Source organism: Coregonus clupeaformis, unplaced genomic scaffold (genome assembly GCF_020615455.1).
Source record: "Coregonus clupeaformis isolate EN_2021a unplaced genomic scaffold, ASM2061545v1 scaf0013, whole genome shotgun sequence".
In the NCBI taxonomy this organism is placed as follows: domain Eukaryota; kingdom Metazoa; phylum Chordata; class Actinopteri; order Salmoniformes; family Salmonidae; genus Coregonus; species Coregonus clupeaformis.
Genome location: NW_025533468.1, coordinates 362,501 through 383,217, shown reverse-complemented (window position 1 = coordinate 383,217; position 20,717 = coordinate 362,501). Strand labels below are relative to the sequence as shown.

At 44.8% G+C, this 20,717-nt stretch overlaps 1 protein-coding gene across 4 annotated transcripts in view; it reads right to left on the bottom strand.

Annotated features, from left to right (window-relative positions):
- Window positions 1-6,226: 6,226 nt before the first annotated feature.
- Window positions 6,227-20,717, bottom strand: part of LOC121546264 (ras association domain-containing protein 3) — an 83,125-nt gene continuing 68,634 nt past the window's right edge. For all 4 annotated transcript variants that reach the window (XM_041857427.1, XM_041857428.2, XM_041857430.2 and 1 more), the window contains 5 exons: window positions 14,377-14,484; window positions 13,093-13,257; window positions 11,355-11,442; window positions 9,488-9,603; window positions 6,227-9,404 (listed from right to left, as the gene is read on the bottom strand). In XM_041857427.1, coding sequence (XP_041713361.1) covers window positions 9,255-9,404; window positions 9,488-9,603; window positions 11,355-11,442; window positions 13,093-13,257; window positions 14,377-14,484 — 627 coding nt within the window. In that variant the 3' untranslated portion in view covers window positions 6,227-9,254. The remainder of the gene's footprint in view (window positions 9,405-9,487; window positions 9,604-11,354; window positions 11,443-13,092; window positions 13,258-14,376; window positions 14,485-20,717) is intronic.

The following is a 20,717-nucleotide window of genomic DNA, read 5'->3' as shown; positions in this document are numbered from 1 at the left end:
GGCATGCTGACTGCAGAAATGTCCACCAAAGCTGTTGCCAGATAATTGAATCATAAGCTGCCTCCAACATCGTTTTAGAGAATTTGGCAGTACATCCAACCGGCCTCACAACCGCAGACAACGTGTATGGCGTCGTGTGGGCGAGCGGTTTTCTGATGTCAATGTTGTGAACAGAGTGCCCCATGGTGGCGGTGGGGTTATGGTATGGGCAGGCATAAGCTACAGACAATGAACACAATAACATTTTATCGATGGTAATTTGAATGCAGAGATATCTTGACGAGATCCTGAGGCCCATTGTCGCAAGGATCTGTACACAGTTCCTGGAAGCTGAAAATGTCCCAGTTCTTCCATGGACTGCATACTCACCAGACATGTCACCCATTGAGCATGTGTGGGATGCTCTGGATCAACGTGTATGACTGTGTTCCAGTTTCCCCCAATATCCAGCAACTTCGCACAGCCATTGAAGAGGAGTGGGACAACATTCCACAGGCCACAATCAACAGCCTGATCAACTCTATGCGAAGGAGATGTGTCGCACTGCACGAAGCAAATGGTCACACCAGATTCTGACTGCTTTCTGATCCACTCCCCTACCATTTTTTAAAGGTATCTGTGACCAACAGATGCAAATCTGTATTCCCAGTCATGTGAAATCCATAGATTAGGGCTAATTAATTTATTTCAATTGAATTATTTCCTTATATGAACTGTAACTCAGTAAAATCTTTGAAATTATTGCATGTTGCGTAATTTTTTTTGTTCAATCTACATCAATTTTGGGACTTAATGATATGTACCCATTGATTCTTGAAGAATATAATCAAATCAAATTTTATTTGCCACATGCGCCGAATACAACAGGTGTAGACCTTACAGTGAAATGCTTACTTAAAAGCCCTTAACCAACAATGCAGTTTTAAGAAAAAAAAGTGTTAAAGTAAAAAAATTAATAATAATAATAATAATAATTAAAGAGCAGCCGTAAAATAAAATAACAGTAGGGAGGCTATTTACAGGGGGTACCGGTACAGAGTCAATGTGCGGGGGCACCGGTTAGTCGAGGTAATATGTACAGTGGGGAGAACAAGTATTTGATACACTGCCGATTTTGCAGGTTTTCCTACTTACAAAGCATGTAGAGGTCTGTAATTTTTATCATAGGTACACTTCCACTGTGAGAGACCGAATCTAAAACAAAAATCCAGAAAATAACATTGTATGATTTTTAAGTAATTAATTTGCATTTTATTGCATGACATAAGTATTTGATACATCAGAAAAGCAGAACTTAATATTTGGTACAGAAACCTTTGTTTGCAATTACAGAGATCATACGTTTCCTGTAGGTCTTGACCAGGTTTGCACACACTGCAGCAGGGATTTTGGCCCACTCCTCCATACAGACCTTCTCCAGATCCTTCAGGTTTCGGGACTTTCAGCTCCCTCCAAAGATTTTCTATTGGGTTCAGGTCTGGAGACTGGCTAGGCCACTCCAGGACCTTGAGATGCTTCTTACGGAGCCACTCCTTAGTTGCCCTGGCTGTGTGTTTCGGGTCGTTGTCATGCTGGAAGACCCAGCCACGACCCATCTTCAATGCTCTTACTGAGGGAAGGAGGTTGTTGGCCAAGATCTCGCGATACATGGCCCCATCCATCCTCCCCTCAATACGGTGCAGTCGTCCTGTCCCCTTTTGCCCCACGAGGTGAGATCTTGCATGGAGCCCCAGACTGAGGGTGATTGACCATCATCTTGAACTTCTTCCATTTTCTAATAATTGCGCCAACAGTTGTTGCCTTCTCACCAAGCTGCTTGCCTATTGTCCTGTAGCCCATCCCAGCCTTGTGCAGGTCTACAATTTTTTCCCTGATGTCCTTACACAGCTCTCTGATCTTGACCATTGTGGAGAGGTTGGAGTCTGTTTGATTGAGTGTGTGGACAGGTGTCTTTTATACAGGTAACGAGTTCAAACAGGTGCAGTCAATACAGGTAATGAGTGGAGAACAGGAGGGCTTCTTAAAGAAAAAACTAACAGGTCTGTGAGAGCCGGAATTCTTACTGGTTGGTAGGTGATCAAATACTTATGTCATGCAATAAAATGCAAATAAATTACTTAAAAATCATACAATGTGATTTTCTGGATTTTTGTTTTAGATTCCGTCTCTCACAGTTGAAGTGTACCTATGATAAAAATTACAGACCTCTACATGCTTTGTAAGTAGGAAAACCTGCAAAATCGACAGTGTATCAAATACTTGTTCTCCCCACTGTACATGTAGGTAGAGCTATTAAAGTGACTATGCATAGATAATAAACAGAGTAGCAGCAGCGTAAAAGAAGGGGTGGGATGGGGGGGCCAATGCAAATAGTCCGGGTAGCCATGATTAGCTGTTCAGGAGTCTTATGGCTTGGGGGTAGAAGCTGTTGAGAAGCCTTTTGGACCTAGACTTGACTCTCAGGTACAGTTTGCAGTAGCAGAGAGAACAGTCTATGACTAGGGTGACTGGAGTCTTAGACAAGTTTTAGAGCCTTCCTCTGACACCGCCTGGTATAGCGGTCCTGGATGGCAGGAAGCTTGGCCCCAGTGAAGTACTGGGGCGTATGTACTACTCTCTGTAGTGCCTTGCGGTCGGAGGCCAAGCAGTTGCCATACCAGGCGGTGATGCAACCTGTCAGGATGCTCTCGATAGTGCAGCTGTAGAACTTTTTGAGGATCTGAGGACCCATGCCAAATCTTTTCAGTCTCCTGAGGGGGAATAGGCTTTGTCATGCCCTCTTCATGACTGTCTTGGTGTGTTTGGACCATGATAGTTTGTTGGTGATGTGGACACCAAGGAACTTGAAGCTCTCAACCTGTTCCACTACAGCCCTGTCGATGAGAATGGGGGCGTGCTCAGTCCTCTTTTTTCCCCTGTAGTCCACAATCATCTCCTTTGTCTTGGTCACGTTGAGGGAGAGGTTGTTATCCTGGCACCACACGGCCAGGTCTCTGACCTCCTCCCTATAGGCTGTCTCATCGTTGTCGGTGATCAGGCCTACCACTGTTGTGTCGTCGGCAAACTTAATGATGGTGTTGGAGTCGTGCCTGTCCATGCAGTCATGGGTGAACAGGGAGTACATGAGGGAACTGAGCACGCACCCCTGAGGGGCCCCTGTGTTGAGGATCAGCGTGGCAGATATGTTGTTACCTACCCTTACCACCTGGGGGTGGCCCATCAGGAAGTCCAGGATCCAGTTGCAGAGAGAGGTGTTTAGTCCCAGGGTACTTAGCCTAGTGATGAGCTTTGAGGGCACTGGTGTTGAACGCTGAGCTGTAGTCAATGAATAGCATTCTCACGTAGGTGTTCCTATTGTCCAGGTGGGAAAGGGCAGTGTGGAGTGCAATAAAGATTGCATCATCTGTGGATCTGTTGGGGCGGTATGCACATTTCTGGGATAATGGTGTTGCGGCCTTGTGAATGTTGACCTGCTTAAAAGGCTTACTCACATCGGCTACGGAGAGCGTGATCACATAGTCATCCGGAACAGCTGATGCTCTCATGCATGCTTCAGTGTTGCTTGCCTCGAAGCGAGCATAGAAGTGATTTAGCTCGTCTGGTAGGCTCGTGTCACTGGGCAGCTCGCGCCTGTGCTTCCCTTTGTAGTCTGTAATAGTTTGCAAGCCCTGCCACATCCGACGAGCGTCAGAGCCGGTGTAGTACGATTCAATATGTAGTATCTTAGTTCTGTATTGAAGCTTTGCCTATTAGATGGTTCATCGGAGGCCATAGCGGGATTTCTTATAAGCGTCCGGGTTAGAGTCCCGCTCCTTGAAAGCGGCAGCTCTACCCTTTAGCTCAGTGCAGATGTTGCCTGTAATCCATGGCTTCTGGTTGGGGTATGTACGTACGGTCACTGTGGGGACGACATCATCGATGCACTTATTGATGAAGCCAGTGACTGATGTGGTGTACTCCTCAATGCCATCGGAAGAATCCCGGAACATATTCCAGTCTGTGCTAGGAAAACAGTCCTGCAGCTTAGCATGTGCGTCATCTGACCACTTTCTTATTAAGCGAGTCACTGGTGCTTCCTGCTTTAGTTTTTGCTTATAAGCAGGAGGATAGAATTATGGTCAGATTTTCCAAATGGAGGGCGAGCTTCTTACGAGTCTCTGTGTGTGGAGTAAAGGTGGTGTAGAGTTTTTTTTCCTCTGGTTGCACATTTAACATGCTGGTAGAAATTAGGTAGAACGGAATTTAGTTTCCCTGCATTAAAGTCCCCGGCCACTAGGAGCGCTGCCTCTGGATGAGCGATTTCCTGTTTGCTTATGGCCTTATACAGCTCATTGAGTGCAATCTTAGTGCCAGCATCGGTTTGTGGTGGTAAATAGACAGCTACGAAAAATATAGAAGAAAACTCTCTTGGTAAATAGTGTGGTCTACAGCGATTTGTGAGATACTCGATCTCAGGCGAGCAAAACCTTGAGACTTCCTTAGTATTAGATGTCATGCACCAGCTGTTTTTTACAAATATACATAGACCGCCACCCCTTGTCTTACCGGAGTCTGCCGTTCTATTCGTTCAGCCATGACTCGTGAAACATAAGATATTTCAGTTTTTAATGTCCCGTTGGTAGGATATCCTTGATCTTAGGTCGTCCATTTTGTTTTCCAATTATTGTACGTTGGCTGATAGGATTGATGGAAGAGGCAGATTACTCGCTCGCCTTCGGATCCTTACAAGGCACCCCGACCTACGTCCACGATATCTCTGTCTCTTTCTCATGTGAATGACGGGGATTTGGGCCTTGTCGGGTGTCTGTTGAATATCCTTTGCGTCCAACTCGTTGAAGAAAAAAATCTTCGTCCAATACGAGGTGAATAATCCCTGTCCTGATATCCAGAAGCTCTTTTTGGTCATAAGAGACGGTGGCATTATATACAGAATAAATGACAAATAACGCGAAAACACACACACAATAGCACGATTGGTTAGAGGGCCGTAAAACGGCAGCCATCTCCTCCGGCGCCATTCTTTCATATAAATGCTTCATGAGCTTAGTTTAAAGGGCAATTCCGCCACTTTTCAACCTCATATTCATCATCTCTAGCACCAAACCAGTGTCTACATACTGTATGTGTAAACGGCGTGCTTCTATTATCGGTGTTTAAAAAGATAAGGTCCTAAAAAATTGCTTCTGTGACATCACTGGGTAGGATTAAAAGTAAAAAACTGATTTTCAAAACCTGCAACGAGTTTCTAGCCCAAGGGAGGGAATTTTCGTGCTCCCATTGTCACCGCAAATCTCACTATTTGAAAATCACTGTTTTTAAAATGTAGAACTATTTAGCTTAATTTTTTCAACAAAACGTAGAAATGCACCGTTTCACATATGTTAACACTAGTATTGCGCTGGAAATAATGAAAATTAAGTTGAAAAGTGGTGGAGTTGCCCTTTAACTGTCCTGTCGTACCCCATAAGAACCCAAAATATAAGCTTGCTTTACTCCAATGTTTGTAAACAAGGTCAATGTAAACAAACACTGTATAGCCTCAAAACGTGGTTAAAACTATACTTTTGATATCATGGATGGTCCTCACATCCATAGCTCTGTAAATAAATGTGAAAGTGATTAAATGTATCCAATTGGGGAGAAGATGGTCTAGGCTGCCCCTGGCCCGCCCCTAGAGAGCCCTCCCGATAACATCAACGAGATGCTATTCGGGCTCGGGAGACGAAGAAGAGCGCAGGACCTGTACGTTTTGAGCTCTGAGGTCACAGCCGCCTACGCAAAGGACCTGACTACAGAGATCTGCGAGATGAAGAAGAGCCTGCTTGATACTGGGGCAGCCTCCGAGGTCCATGGGAAGAAGCTCACTCCAAAGACCCTCCTGAAGATTGAGACCCCGGGTGCACAGGCAAAGACATGCCGGTGAAGAAACCTGAGATCTATGAGCAGGTGACATACAGTTGGGTGACCGCTGTCCACCCCACCTATTGCTGCGGATGCCACTGTTATGCCACACAGCCCTTGTTTTACCGCAACACCTGAATGAGCTACCCCCAGTACAGCTATGTGTACTGGAGAGGAGGTGGAGATCGTAGACGAATACTTCATTTTACGTAGCAACTGATGATTGCCCCTTTAGGAACTGCCTATAGGAGTGCAGTCAGGTCTCATCATTATAGTTCTACATTTTTGATTCAGTGGCCAGATCATTGGATTCACCAATGTTCTATATTTTTTGTACAATTTAAAACTTTAATAGATGAATTCAGTCCTTTAGAGAAGTAAAGGCCACATTTGGTAACAATCCAAAAAGAAACAGTTACTTACAAAAATAAACCTGCATCATCAATAATATAAATAGAATATAGCAATGTTTTTTTCATTATACCATGTTGGTTCCATCCCGTCTCCTCAAAGCTGAGCCCACAGCTGCTGTGTTCATCCACATCCTGGTACTGAACCATCACGAACACTGTCAGCAGAACCATTCCAGGTATAGATCTTACAGTCTCTGCATACAGCACTGCAGCATAGAACAGTACAAGAGCATAGCTGAAGAGACAGGGGGGCCAGCGATCTTTGGCAAATAACAGTTATGCATCTATCTAGTTTATGTATATCTATATAAACGGTTCATACATTTCCAAGTTCAACAGTACTGGCCTATGGTTCCATAAGAGCCACATAGTAGGCCTATATGCATTAGTGTAGATAATGCATGCATTATAGTATATTTATATGGGTTACTATAGCAGTCATATTCCTACAACCCAGACTTAACAAAGCTAACCAGATAGCACTGCCCATCACATGATACAATTGAAGATAAACCAACTTTCACAGTCTAACAAATCATACAGGAGCTTGTATAAATGTCAAGTTTTAGAAACAAAGGAGAGGAAAGCAAAAGAAAAATCCCTGAATTAAAGGTAAAGTGCCCAGAAGCTTCAGGAGATATTCAACTGGTCCGATAGAAGCTGTAGATACATTTTAACTTGTCTGATTCAAAGCCCTGATGCTGAGATGTGCAGACCTATAACTAGCTAACACAGGGCCAGTGGTATCTGTCAATGTAACACTGTGCTTTGCAAATTTAATAATGGATTTAGGATATAAAACGTAATAGATTATTTTACCATATCTAATTCCATTAACCCAGTGTTTAAACGTAAATTAAGTTCTGGGTGTGTAACCCCTTATAATAAACTCTAGCTATAAATGTTCCCTTAATTTTTATGAGGCCTCTAGGATCTTGCACCAGGCAAAACCTAAAATAAATCTAAACATTTTATAATATCTTTGGTTATCGATCAGGAAAACAGAAAGCAACAGCACATCATATCACCAACAGGCTTTCGATCAACAGTTTGATGCAGGTGAAGACCGAGAGGATACAGTTACAGCATTTATCCATAAAGTGGGGCTATATAACCACACCACTACTCTTCTATGGAGATAAACATGGCAACTAATGCAGTACCATCAGAAAAACGTAATATAGTACTGGCAGATAAACAACAAGGCTTTTAAACATGCCAATTCAACATATATTCTTGCATTTGGTCAGTGTGTTTTGATACTGTGCCGAGGGTTGATGGCCTAAAATGCACTCACTAGTTGCTCTGTCCATTCAATTGATTGTCCATCTATCCCAAAGTATAGTCTCTGTTCAAATGACCTCCCCTGTAACCCCCAGAAGATGGATACAACCCTGGTAGAGATGTAAATACAGTACTGAGAGACGGACAAGGAGGGGGAGGCAAAATGTGACAGGTTCTAGCTGCTCTCTCCTAGTCTAGGAGACTGAACACATGGCCATGTGACTTCACCTCTACAATAACGGACTAGTCTCTTTGGTCTGTTAGCGCATCCATTTCCTGATGTCCCATGCAGAGAACTTCAGGGTTCACAGAGTTCACACACTGGTGCAATGTAAGGCTGATTTAAAGCATTTATCCTACCAGCCCTACAGCAGATTAGGACAAATGTAGCTATGTTAAATGAATACCAGAGGAACAGGAACAATATAGCCGTTGTCTTTCGCTGCTATTCCTAACCATGTTATCTGTGGCCACAGGCCTGGTACTGGCTTCAGAGGTGGTTTAAACTCTGAACTAGACTTTCTCGGCATAGACAATCTCTCTTTTAACATGGAACTCCAAAAACCCTAATTTGTCACATCCATTTAATTTCCTTTCTCATTATTTTTTTTTTACACAGTCTTCTAAGTTTATTTTCTACTTCCTCTAAAACCATTAGTCAACTTCCAAAAATCTTTCCATTCTCACAGCATTAACCCCTTCTACTCTGATACGACTGGTCTCTGTCCAGAGGTCAGAGGTGGGCGTTCAGCTCAAACTCCACTAACTGTCAGTCTGGTCACACTTTCATCCTGACCTCTACACCCCAAACAGCTTGTGACTCAGACTGTACAAACTGCACCAAATCTGCTTCTCCTTTCAAGACCATCACAACCTTCAGTTTAAATACACCACTCATATTCTGGTCTGTATCATTTGTCTTTTCTAGTTTCTATTTCATCTTGTCCATCTCTCAGTTACCTTGAATACTGTGTCATTTCCATGATAAACCAGTCTAGCCTATATTTTGCCGATGTGTTTTCTCTGCATTAACCCCTGTGAGAGAAATCAGTGAGCACACGACTCGGTCCCTATTCCCACTCGGTGTTGGATTGTTGCCACGCTTCCATAGAATACATTAAAAACCATTTCAGCAAAGAAACAGAACAAAGCTTCACCCACATAAATTAAAACGACAATACACAATATGTACAAACCATTGCATCTGCCAATTAAATAAAAAGTCAAAATAAATTGATTCAAATATTTTGGGGTTTGAATCATTCACATGTTCAAAAAAAGGCCATTCTAAAAGTATTAAAAAATGGAACTAACTACAGAGATTGCATTAACCAGAAGGATCGAAAGAGAGTGAACAGAAGAGTGGATATGGCAGTAGGCCTACTCCGTAAAGACATGGAGCTAGTCTCTTGAGTGCTCCTCAATGCTTAGTGCAGGTCCAGGCTGAGTGCAGTGGAACCACAGCTGCCCTCTAGTGTCCATCCAGTGTATTGCACACGGGGTCCACTGGTATAATTTGGAGTATATTCCAGCTGTCTGTCTCTCTCTCTCTCCTGTTTCTGAATCAGGTTGGACCAGTTTCCCCCTCAGTGTCCCTCAGACTGGCTTCTGGCTCCCAGCCCCCCTGTCCTCTCTCCTTCAGGGACAGTAGTAGCATTACCCCGGCCCCTCTGCTGCTCTCATGGCCTCCTGCAGTTTCAGTCTGTAGTTGTCGTAGCGACGCGTCACGGAACACACCCGCTCAGTCTCCTCCTTCTCCAGCATCCTCAGGAAGTTACTCAACTCTGGGATGGAGAACGCATCCCACTGGAAGAGGAGAGAGAGGTATGGTTAATACAGAGAGTGTGAATGTGTGTGTTTAGTGTGTGGGAGTTCAGTGTGCGTCTTACCATGACCTGGCCAGTCTGCTGTTCTCTCAGGACGAAGCCCAGTGTGTCGGTGTTGGGACCTGCTAGCAGACGCAGGAACAACGGATGCTCTCCCTCTGACAGCTTACACACGTACACTACAGGAGGAAACACGCACACCAGCTAGAACATTAGTACCATAATATGCTGTGGTTATAATGCATGATCACAGGGCATTCTACAAAAGGGTTCAGTGTTGAGTCAGGGGGAAGATGTGCTGTAAAACACTAATTAGAGCTTGGGAAACTGGGAATAGGCCAAAGTGGTGGGTGTGTGTGCATGGAAAAACAACCCTGGATAAAAGTGTTGGCTCCATGCCATGGGGTAGGCGCACACAGAAATGCACACACATAGGGGTAAATAACCACAGCAGCCCTGTCAGATCAGAGAGAGAAGTCTTTCATGCGAGTCAGTCACCAGGCAGCCCTAAACCCTCCCGCATGTTCCTTATCCAGAGACACCAGCACACACCACCACATGCTCTCAGCCTGTCCCTGTCCCTCTAGCCTAAACAGCCTATAGGTTCCCCTATTAAACACAGCTGGTGAAAGAGACTAGCTCTACACAGCTATGTACAAGATGTAATTTAGCCGTCCATCTCAGCAGGACTGGGAGAGATCCGCATTCCATGCCACACCGGATTCTGACATCACCATGGTATTTCTTGCTGCAGGCAGGGGCTATACGTTTCCACCACCATTGGAATGGGTCACAAGTTACATAGACATGCATACACTTACCCTTCCTCACATATATCACACAGTAACCACAGATCTACGGTCAGATTTATGACACTACAAATCCTAACAATTACGAACTGAGTCCGTGCCATACACAGCCCAGCACACACGCCCCCAGTCCTATGCCTACTCCACCCAGGGGGTGCATCTGTTTGAGGAGGGTATTTATCAGCTAGTGGAACTAAACTGTGTTTTTTAATTGGACCACAGTATAGACTCTGTCTAGACAGACCATCTCATTAACAGGCTCAGTCCTCCCCTCTTCATTTACAGAGGGGAAAACACCGCAAACACACACTACAACGTCTGAGTCACACTCTCCTAGAGGTCGGTGATAGCGTGTGTGAATTTCCCTTGACATAATGAAGAGCTGTCAGATTACACAACATTGTGAGAAGAGATTAGACAGACTGCACACAGCACTGCTACTCGGCTGGAAGTCTGACCTATTCGCAATCATAAGCCATAATCTACCTGCACTCCTATTCCCGACAACTCTATCCCTACCCCTCTAACCCTGCCCCCACCCAGTCTTCAGTATAGGGGCTAATCTCCTGCTCTGTGGTATAGGGACTGATCCATCTTTGCTCGTCTTCTGGGGTCTGACTCGGAGCCGGGTTAAGGTCCAGGCTGAACCTCACCTGCCCTCTCAATCTCATCTAGCAGAGCCCTAACATAGGAATAACTTTTGTAACAGTACTGGCGGGGGGGAACAGAAGACCAAGACACAGGCTGCTACTGTAAACTGTACTGAAACCTGTTGGGGCCTTCTCTCCACAGGATGGCTGGTTGGTGGGAGAACAGTTGCTGCTGGACACGCTGTGTGTGTGTTCCACCCTGGCGGGGTTCCTGACAATGTGTGTGGGGACAGCCCTGTGGCATTCAGCAACATGAGGGCGAGGCATCTAGAAATACACACCCTGACCCTACAGATACCCACGCACACTCGAAAACTATCATGAATACACACTATGTTCAGACACCAGCCCAGTTCTGGCATGTATGCTATCCAGCCAGCTAACACAGTCTGGCATCTATGGCATGACAAGCCAACTACAGTGTCTCCTCTAGCTAGAAAGACAGACTGCAAACACACGAGACAGACTTACCTTGCTCCTCCCTGCGGCAGCGTTTGTACAGGGCATATTTAGCAGGATTGTCAGCTACGGTGAACTTCGTCAACAGGGCCTGGATCACCTGATAAAAACAAATTATATATAAGTATAGTGCATTCGGAAAGTATTCAGACCCCTTGACTTTTTCCACATTTCGTTACAGCCTTATTCTAACATTGATTGAATTGTTTTTTTCCCCTCATAAATCTACACACAATACTCCCATAATGACAAAGCAAAAACAGGTTAATAGAAATTTTTGCAAATGTATTAAATATTAATAACTGAAATATCACATTTACATTAGTATTCAGACCCTTTACTCAGTCCTTTGTTGAAGCACCTTTGGCAGCGATTACAGCCTCGAGTCTTCTTGGGTTGGACGCTACAAGCTTGGCACACCTGTATTTGGGGAGTTTCTCCAATTCCTTTCTGCAGATCCTCTCAAGTTCTGTCAGGTTGGATGGGGAACTTTGCTGCACAGCTATTTTCAGGTCTCTCCAGAGATGTTAGATTGGGTCCAAGTCCAGGCTCTGGCTGGGCCACTCAAGGACATTCAGAGACTTGTCCCAAAGCCACTCCTGCGTTGTCTTGGCTGTGTGCTTAGGGTCGTTGCCCTGTTGGAAGGTGAACCTTTGCCCCAGTCTGAGGTCCTGAGTGCTCTGGAGCAGGTTTTCATCAAGGATCTCTCTGTACTTTGCTCTGTTCATCTTTGCCTCGATCCTGAATAGTTTCCCAGTCCCTGCCACTGAAAAACATCCTCAAAGCATGATGCTGCCACCACCATGCTCCACCTTAGGGATGGTGCCAGGTTTCCTCCAGACATGACGCTTGGCATTCAGGCCAAATAGTTCAATCTTGGTTTCATCAGGCTAGAGAATCTTGTTTCTCATGGTCTGAGTCTTTAGGTGCCTTTTGGCAAACTGCAAGTTGGCTGTCATGTGTCTTCTACCGAGGAGTGGCTTCCGTCTGGCCACTCTACCATAAAGGCCTGATTGTTGGAGTGCTGCAGAGACGGTTGTCCTTCTGGGAGGTTCTCCCATCTCCACAGAGGAACTCTGGAGCTCTGTCAGAGTGACCACCGGGTTCTTGGTCACCTCCCTGACCAAGGACCTTCTCCCTCGATTACTCAGTTTGGCCGGGCGGCCAGCTCTTGGAAGAGTCTTGGTGGTTCCAAACTTCTTCCATTTAAGAATGATGGAGACCACTGTGTTCTTGGGGAGCTTCAATGCTGCAGACATTTTTTGGTACCCTTCCCCAGATCTGTGCCTCGACACAATCCTGTCTCGGAGCTCTGCAGACAATTTCTTTGACCTATGGCTTGGTTTTTGCTCTGACATACACTGTCAACTGTGGGACCTTATATAGACAAATCATGTCGAATCAATTGAAGTTACCACAGGTGGACTCCAATCAAGTTGAAGAAACATCAAGGATGATCAATGGAAACAGGATGCACTGGAGCAAAATTTCGAGTCTCATAGCAAAGGTTCTGAATACTTATGTAAATAAGGTATTTCTGTTTTTTAGTTTCAATACATTTACAAAAATCTCAAAACCTGTTTTCGCTTTGTCATTAACGGGTTTTATGTGTAGATTGCAGAGGAAAAACTAATATTTAATCCATTTTAGAATAAGACTAACGTAACAAAATGTGGAAAAAGTAAAGGGGTCTGAATACTTTCCGCAGGTTGTTCGTAACTGTGTGTGTGTGTGTGTGTGTGAGACCCACCTGTCGTACGGTGTTGTTGGAGCTGATGTGAAGAGTGTTAGTCGCCCCCCGGGGGATGTAGAAAGCCTCCTCTCCTCCCCCACCTCCTCGGCCCTCTCGTACTGTGATGGGTCTCCTCAGCTCCAACTGCACCTTGATGAACCCTGTATACACACCACTTGGGTTCTACAGGGAGAGAGAGACAGGTCAGGATAGGGCAGGGCAACACAGAACATGTACACAAGCACGCATGTTCGCACACCACACAGTAAGCTCGGTCATGTCTGTGTGAGAGATGAGCAGATGATGATGATGATGGGGTGGGGTGGGGATGGTAATATTAGTTACCAGATGGAGCCCAGATTTGTGCACCCATCTCTAAGCTCATTACTTCACATGCCACCCCCCTGGGGACAGGACCGTGTGTGTGAGAGAGAGAGTGTTTAGAAGGGTAAGAGAGAGAAGAGAGAGAGGGTCATTAAAGGTGATGAGAGCTGAAACTCCTCAATCAGCTGAATGCCACGACGCACCCGCACCGTTACATAGTTATGTTTCTATAGAGAAAGAGAACAAAGAGTGACTTGTGGTTGTGATAGATGGACAGACTGGGGACCCAAAGAGAGGAGAGAGAAGGAAATGGGTGTGGGAGCAAACAAAGACATTCTAAAGAAGACAGAAGACAGCAGTACAGTCATTATGCCTGCCTGACTGCATGTTTTAGATGACAGACTGTCAGGTCAGATAGCATGGATTATATGGACATCAAGGTGAATAGAAGAACATTAGTTCAAACCCTCCCCAGAAGGAAATAAGTATGTTAAAGTTATTAATCTGGTACACATCTCTCAGGCAGGCTAGTCTGGTGAGCACTGAGCAGTCAGTTAGACAGCGCTGGTCCTCTTCTACACAACAGCGGAGGTCAGGACAACAAAAGAGCTTCTGTTCAATCATCCTCATCATTAGTAAACAGAGACGGAGAGATGTGGTGGAAGCATGCAGTGAGCAAACGTGAGTGTGTGTCACGTCTCTGCTGTGGATCAGGAGGGGCTAGATAACACACACAAAACATGAGCGCTGAATGAGCCTTTACAGTTCAGCTGAAGGCTGGCAGACCCACGCACACACTCGTGCCAGAGATAACCATCAGAGCCTGACCATCATACAAGTTAGTTTAGGGATGAGGGGTTGAAGTGGGTAGCTAGGTCACATGGGATGATAAACTGTGAGGTAGCCTAGTGTCTGATGGAGGAGTTGGGTTAAGGGTTAGTGGACGGGGTCAGGGGTTAGAGGTTAGAGGTCACTTACCAGGGTCATTTTGAGGTGGTCCTTGGAGGAGGAGTTGTACAGCTCGACCTTCTGTCTGATCTCCTCTCTGCTGAGATGAGTCCGTAACTCCCTTTCCTGCTCCACATCCTGATAGACAGAAACAGAGACAAACAGAGTTAAGTGGTGTTATTACATGTGTTATGGCCTGAAGAGATTGGTAAGATCAGCTGATACAGATAGACATAAAGAGCATACACACACACAGGCCTCCAGCCCTGGGCCTGCCACAGTGTTTTCCTGACCTTCATTTGAATATCAGGGATATTCAACTGGCGGTCTGCAGGCCAGATCCGGCCCGTTTACAAATTTATACTGGCCCTTTGATCAATTCTTAACATTAATAAAAACATCTACGCCAATATCGGACTTCAGTGCCAAAATGACAAGCACTACGGTGGTTGTCTATAGTGTTGTTTCTAGCGGCTTTTAGAGCCTGTGTGGCAAGTAGATTATTTTTTCTTCATATGAAGTTGGCTCTTGCGTTTGAACGATTTAAGCTACAAAATATTATGACCCCATTTCTGAAAGCTACGACTAAGGAACACCTACGTGCCTTCTATTTCCCTCTCTGATACTCACAAGGACTCGTTAAAAGGGAGTGACAAAAAAACTTGCCTAATGACTGAGGGAAATTAATTCAAAGCATACTTCCTTCAGACTGGAATTCAGCCTTACCTGATTTGACATACTGTATCTTTGTGTTATTTATTGAGATGTTTAGTTTTCATATGATTTCAAAATGACCTAATTACTTTTAGAACCTTTTAATATTTGTTTAAATAAAACAAAATAATAGTGAGCGAGTGTTGTGTTTTTTCAATGATGATCAAATGTTTAGGTTGCACCTCGACTCACGCTTGTTGAGCGCCCGCCACATCTTTTCTAATTACTTTTGGCAACATTTAATTTTAAGAAAAGTGCTTTATTGGTGGTTGCTTTTTCATACAATTCTTCTGAAGAATAATCACATGTGGAAAATGTTATTTGTGGAAAAGGCTTGTGGAAAAAAGCATGTGGAAAAAGCTTATTTCTCAGATTTTTTTTGCACACATTTGTTTACATCCCTGTTAGTGAGCATTTCTCCTTTGCCAAGATAATCCATCCACCTGACAGGTGTGGCATATCAAGAAGCTGATTAAACAGCATGATGATTAAACAGGTGCACATTGTGCTGGGGACAATAAAAGGCCACTCTAAAATGTGCAGTTTTGTCACACAACACAATGCCACAGATGTCTCAATTTTGAGGGAGCGTGCAATTGGCATGCTGACTGCAAGAATGTCCACCAGAGCTGTTGCCAGAGAATTTAATAGCTCCCAAGTGGGTGGGCCTACCCATGGCTGCGCCCCTGCCCAGTCATGTGAAATCCATAGATTTGGGCCTAATTAATGTATTTCAATTGACCGATTTCCTTATATGAACTGTAACTCAGTAAAATCGTAGAAATTGTTGCATGTTGCGTTTATATTTTTGTTCAGTAGTTGAATAGCCCTGCCCTAGGGAAAATAATCTAGGGGAAACACTACCATGACATGCATACGACCGTCATGCATCTCACACACATACCCTGTGTCTCAATGGGTCTGGGTCTCCCCCTCAAGGCAAGGGTCCACCACAGCACGGACACACACAGACTACTCATCCCACCACAGGACAGAAGTGTGTCAGGCCCAACCCAGCGAGAGAGGAGGTCATAGTTATGTAAAGAATGTGCTCCCCAGATCCAGAGAGATGAGTCATACTGCTGAAGGCTGTGACCTTCAAAGTTTAAACTCCTAGAAAGCAGAAGGATCTGATTTTAGTAATATTTCTAAATGGACATGACTGCAGCTTCCTCTCCGTATCACCCTGGATCATGCAGTCATAGCAGACACACGTCATCCTCAGTGTGTGTGTGCCTGAAGGTCCAAAGTCCAGACAGCGCTGTGTGTTCTTACATGGGCATAGTGCTGCTCTGCTCTCTAAGGCTCTTAGCTACTAAAAACAAACCTAAACCACACTCAGTATCCTGGCAAGACCTAGCAGGCACTGGACACCATATAAGGCCACACTGTGTGTGAGTGCACAAGAGACCAGGGTGCCAATGTGTACACACACACACACACACACAGAGTCCACCTTAGGCAATAACATTGATAGTGGAGTGGTATGGTTCTAATAGCCTAGTATTTACCTCAGGGAAACGGGGCTGACTGGGGCTATATTCCTGACCTACTAGTAGTGTTCTCTTTAATGTCAACATCAAGGTAGTAAAAGGCATGCTATCTATGCTCTTCTGGAGGTGCTTCTGATTGACTTTTTTAATGCCTACCACAGAGGAAAACAGGCTCATAAAGTAACAGTACAGACCCTCTTACTGTTAAGGTTAGTAATGGATGTGGTCTAATGCTGGGGTTTAGACTCCTGCTGCAGCCAGCTGTCTTCACTGACTGGGGACTGGGCTGGGTTGAGCTGTAGTAGGATGGGCCTGTGAGGAGAACTGTAGGTCAAGTCCACCTAGCCCATGGTGTGACCCAGTAGGTTCATGAGACTATGGGTTGCAGTGTATGAGCCCAAACAGGTGACATTGACCTGTTGCTTGGTCCAGCCCAGTGACTCACTACAAGATTACAGGAATACTAGGTCAACCGCACTGTTAGCACCACACAGACATGATAGCTTACTTGAATGCTAACAGACGCCTTGATATGCATAGGAGAAAGTGGCTCTGCACTGATTACTAAAGGCCTTTGCAGACAGTACGTCAGATTCAGTATTTTACTGAAAGTATGCATAGTCTTCAAATACTTCATATGTCCGAACTCAGAACCCCAAAATAACATTGTCGATGTGGTAGAACATTTATTTGGACTGGCGATTAAAATCGCATCAGGTAGCCTGATTTCAGATGTAATGTAAACAGGATTATTAGGGAAATCATTATTCTTGCACAGCATGCAGCACGTTTAAATCAAACTTATATTATTCAGACAATTCCCAATAATCATATTATTGTGTGCATAATCAGTGCTGGTTGTGTTCCTATTGATCAGTCACCGAGATCGGCTCTTAACACCAGCCACACACTACACGATAAAGGCAAAATAAATCTGATACTGTCAGAACTTTGTGGGAGCCTACGACCGCGCGTAGCGGTACTTAAATCGTCAGACGTAGACCCTGTCACACTGAACGAGCCAAGACGATCAACAATCGTTTACGACCTACGACTTTGCCCACAACTTCGCAATAGCCAGGGACAGCAAAATCATGGCATAAGATGGCTAAAATCGTACTGTCTGTGGGGGGCTTAAGCCTCTAAGCCCACCATGTATTTATACACACACTGTGGCCACGGCAGATAGCCTTCTAGAGCTAGTCATCCCTGAAGTACTTTACCGGGTCGTACAGGTCACAGCTGATTAAGATGGCTCACAGTAAGACCCAGGGGATTATGGGTAGCCACAGAGAAAGAGGTTGGTGATGGTTATGACAACACTTGCTAGCCGCTATCCCATGGGCCATGACCACTCTGGGGTTGTGTGTGAGAGAGAGTGTTGGTTGATTGGCCTGGTCGCTATCATGACACAGGATATGGCTAAAGCTGAAAACCGATCTGGGTTGGTTACTGTGCTAAAAAATGGTCTTCTCACCCTCTCCAACCAGCTCTATAGGATTACCTCTGTTTCAAACAGAGCCTCACAGAGGTCATGATCAACTACATCAGATGGCTCAGCGCCGAACCAGTTCATGACTGCGGTCTTGAACAAACTAACATCAGTAGCATTACTTTGGGTTACGAGGCAGAGTATGTAAAAGGGAATGTATTTGAGTCCATATAGACAGATCAGGATGGGGCAGACTGGAGAGGGTTAAGAGGAGCACCAGTGAGCCGGAGAGTGACAGGCAAAAGGCAAAACAAACAAACGTCCCGTTGAGGTAATGGCAAAAAAAAAAAAAAACATCGCTCTCCCTCCCTCCCACACAGTGTTTGTTATAGCCACGGGCCACTACACTGCAGCCGCCGAGGGAGAGAGCAGAAAGACAGCAGAACAGACTTTAGGACTGTCCCCGAGAGTTCAACCTGTCGCTCTTTACATCTCCACCCTACACTCCCTTCACTGTAGTTACTGCAGCGTCAAGGTTAATGAATGCCAGTTGGATTAGAATCTGTTAAATTAACGACAAGCCTATACTCTCCCTCTGTACTCTGATTGAAGTAAGCAGTTAGGCAACTTTTCCTGAGGCAGGCAGGGTTAGCTGGGGTGGCAGAGGTATAAGAGCAGGACTGATAAAGAGAAGGAGGTGGGATGAGAGGGGAGTTGTTTTTTAGGGTGAAGAGTCAGGTGGCCGAGCAATGTGAGATAGCTGTGGGCCAGTGTGCGGTAAAGTGGCCCTGGGGTTGAGTGCTTAGAGTAAGCCTTTGTTAGTAGAGTTACAATGAGTTCAGTGCTGGGTTAAGTAGAGGTGTGGTGGTGTAGCTTAATGTGTGAAGTAATGTGTGTGAAGTAGAGGTTTGGTGTGTTCAAAGAATAGAGAATAGGCTAAGCTTTGTGTCGTCAGACTGTTGTTTTCTCCAGCGCTTTTCTCAGTCAGTCAGTCAAACCTGATTACACACACAGCTGATGTTATCCGTTTACAGATGGACAGATCCAGACATGCTTCTCAAGCAGAAAATAAAACAAGCTGGAAATAGACTAAACACCCCTGACTTAACCTACATCTGGATGTGTGGGCGTGGATATTGTTCTAGATTAAAGAAATCAGTATGGGAAGAGCAGTTTGACTATACAGTGGGGGAAAAAAGTATTTAGTCAGCCACCAATTGTGCAAGTTCTCCCACTTAAAAAGATGAGAGAGGCCTGTAATTTTCATTATAGGTACACGTCAACTATGACAGACAAAATGAGGGGGAAAAAAATCCAGAAAATCACATTTTTTATGAATTTATTTGCAAATTATGGTGGAAAATAAGTATTTGGTCAATAATAAACGCTTCTCAATACTTTGTTATATACCCTTTGTTGGCAATGACACAGGTCAAACGTTTTCTGTAAGTCTTCACAAGGTTTTCACACACTGTTGCTGGTATTTTGGCCCATTCCTCCATGCAGATCTCCTCTAGAGCAGTGATGTTTTGGGGCTGTCGCTGGGCAACACGGACTTTCAACTCCCTCCAAAGATTTTCTATGGGGTTGAGATCTGGAGACTGGCTAGGCCACTCCAGGACCTTGAAATGCTTCTTACGAAGCCACTCCTTCGTTGCCCGGGCGGTGTGTTTGGGATCATTGCCATGCTGAAAGACCCAGCCACGTTTCATCTTCAATGCCCTTGCTGATGGAAGGAGGTTTTCACCCAAAATCTCACGATACATGGCCCCATTCATTCTTTCCTTTACACGGATCAGTCGTCCTGGTCCCTTTGCAGAAAAACAGCCCCAAAGCATGATGTTTCCACCCCCATGCTTCACAGTAGGTATGGTGTTCTTTGGATGCAACTCAGCATTCTTTGTCCTCCAAACACGGACGAGTTGAGTTTTTACCAAAAAGTTCTATTTTGGTTTCATCTGACCATATGACATTCTCCCAATCCTCTTCTGGATCATCCAAATGCACTCTAGCAAACTTCAGACGGGCCTGGACATGTACTGGCTTAAGCAGGGGGACACGTCTGTCACTGCAGGATTTGAGTCCCTGGCGGCGTAGTGTGTTACTGATGGTAGGCTTTGTTACTTTGGTCCCAGCTCTCTGCAGGTCATTCACTAGGTCCCCCGTGTGGTTCTGGGATTTTGCTCACCGTTCTTGTGATCATTTTGACCCCACGGGGTGAGATCTTGCATGGAGCCCCAGATCGAGGGAGATTATCAGTGGTCTTGTATGCCTTCCATTTCCTAATAATTGCTCCCACAGTTGATTTCTTCAAACCAAGCTGCTTACCTATTGCAGATGCAGTCTTCCCAGCCTGGTGCAGGTCTACAATTTTGTTTCTGGTGTCCTTTGACAGCTCTTTGGTCTTGGCCATAGTGGAGTTTGGAGTGTGACTGTTTGAAGTTGTGGACAGGTGTCTTTTATACTGATAAGTTCAAACAGGTGACATTAATACAGGTAACGAGTGGAGGACAGAGGAGGAGGAGCCTCTTAAAGAAGAAGTTACAGGTATGTGAGAGCCAGAAATCTTGCTTGCTTGTAGGTGACCAAATACTTATTTTCCACCATAATTTGCAAATAAATTTATTAAAAATCCTACAATGTGATTTTCTGGGAAAAAAATTATCATTTTGTCTGTCATAGTTGACGTGTACCTATGATGAAAATTACAGGCCTCTCATCTTTTTAAGTGG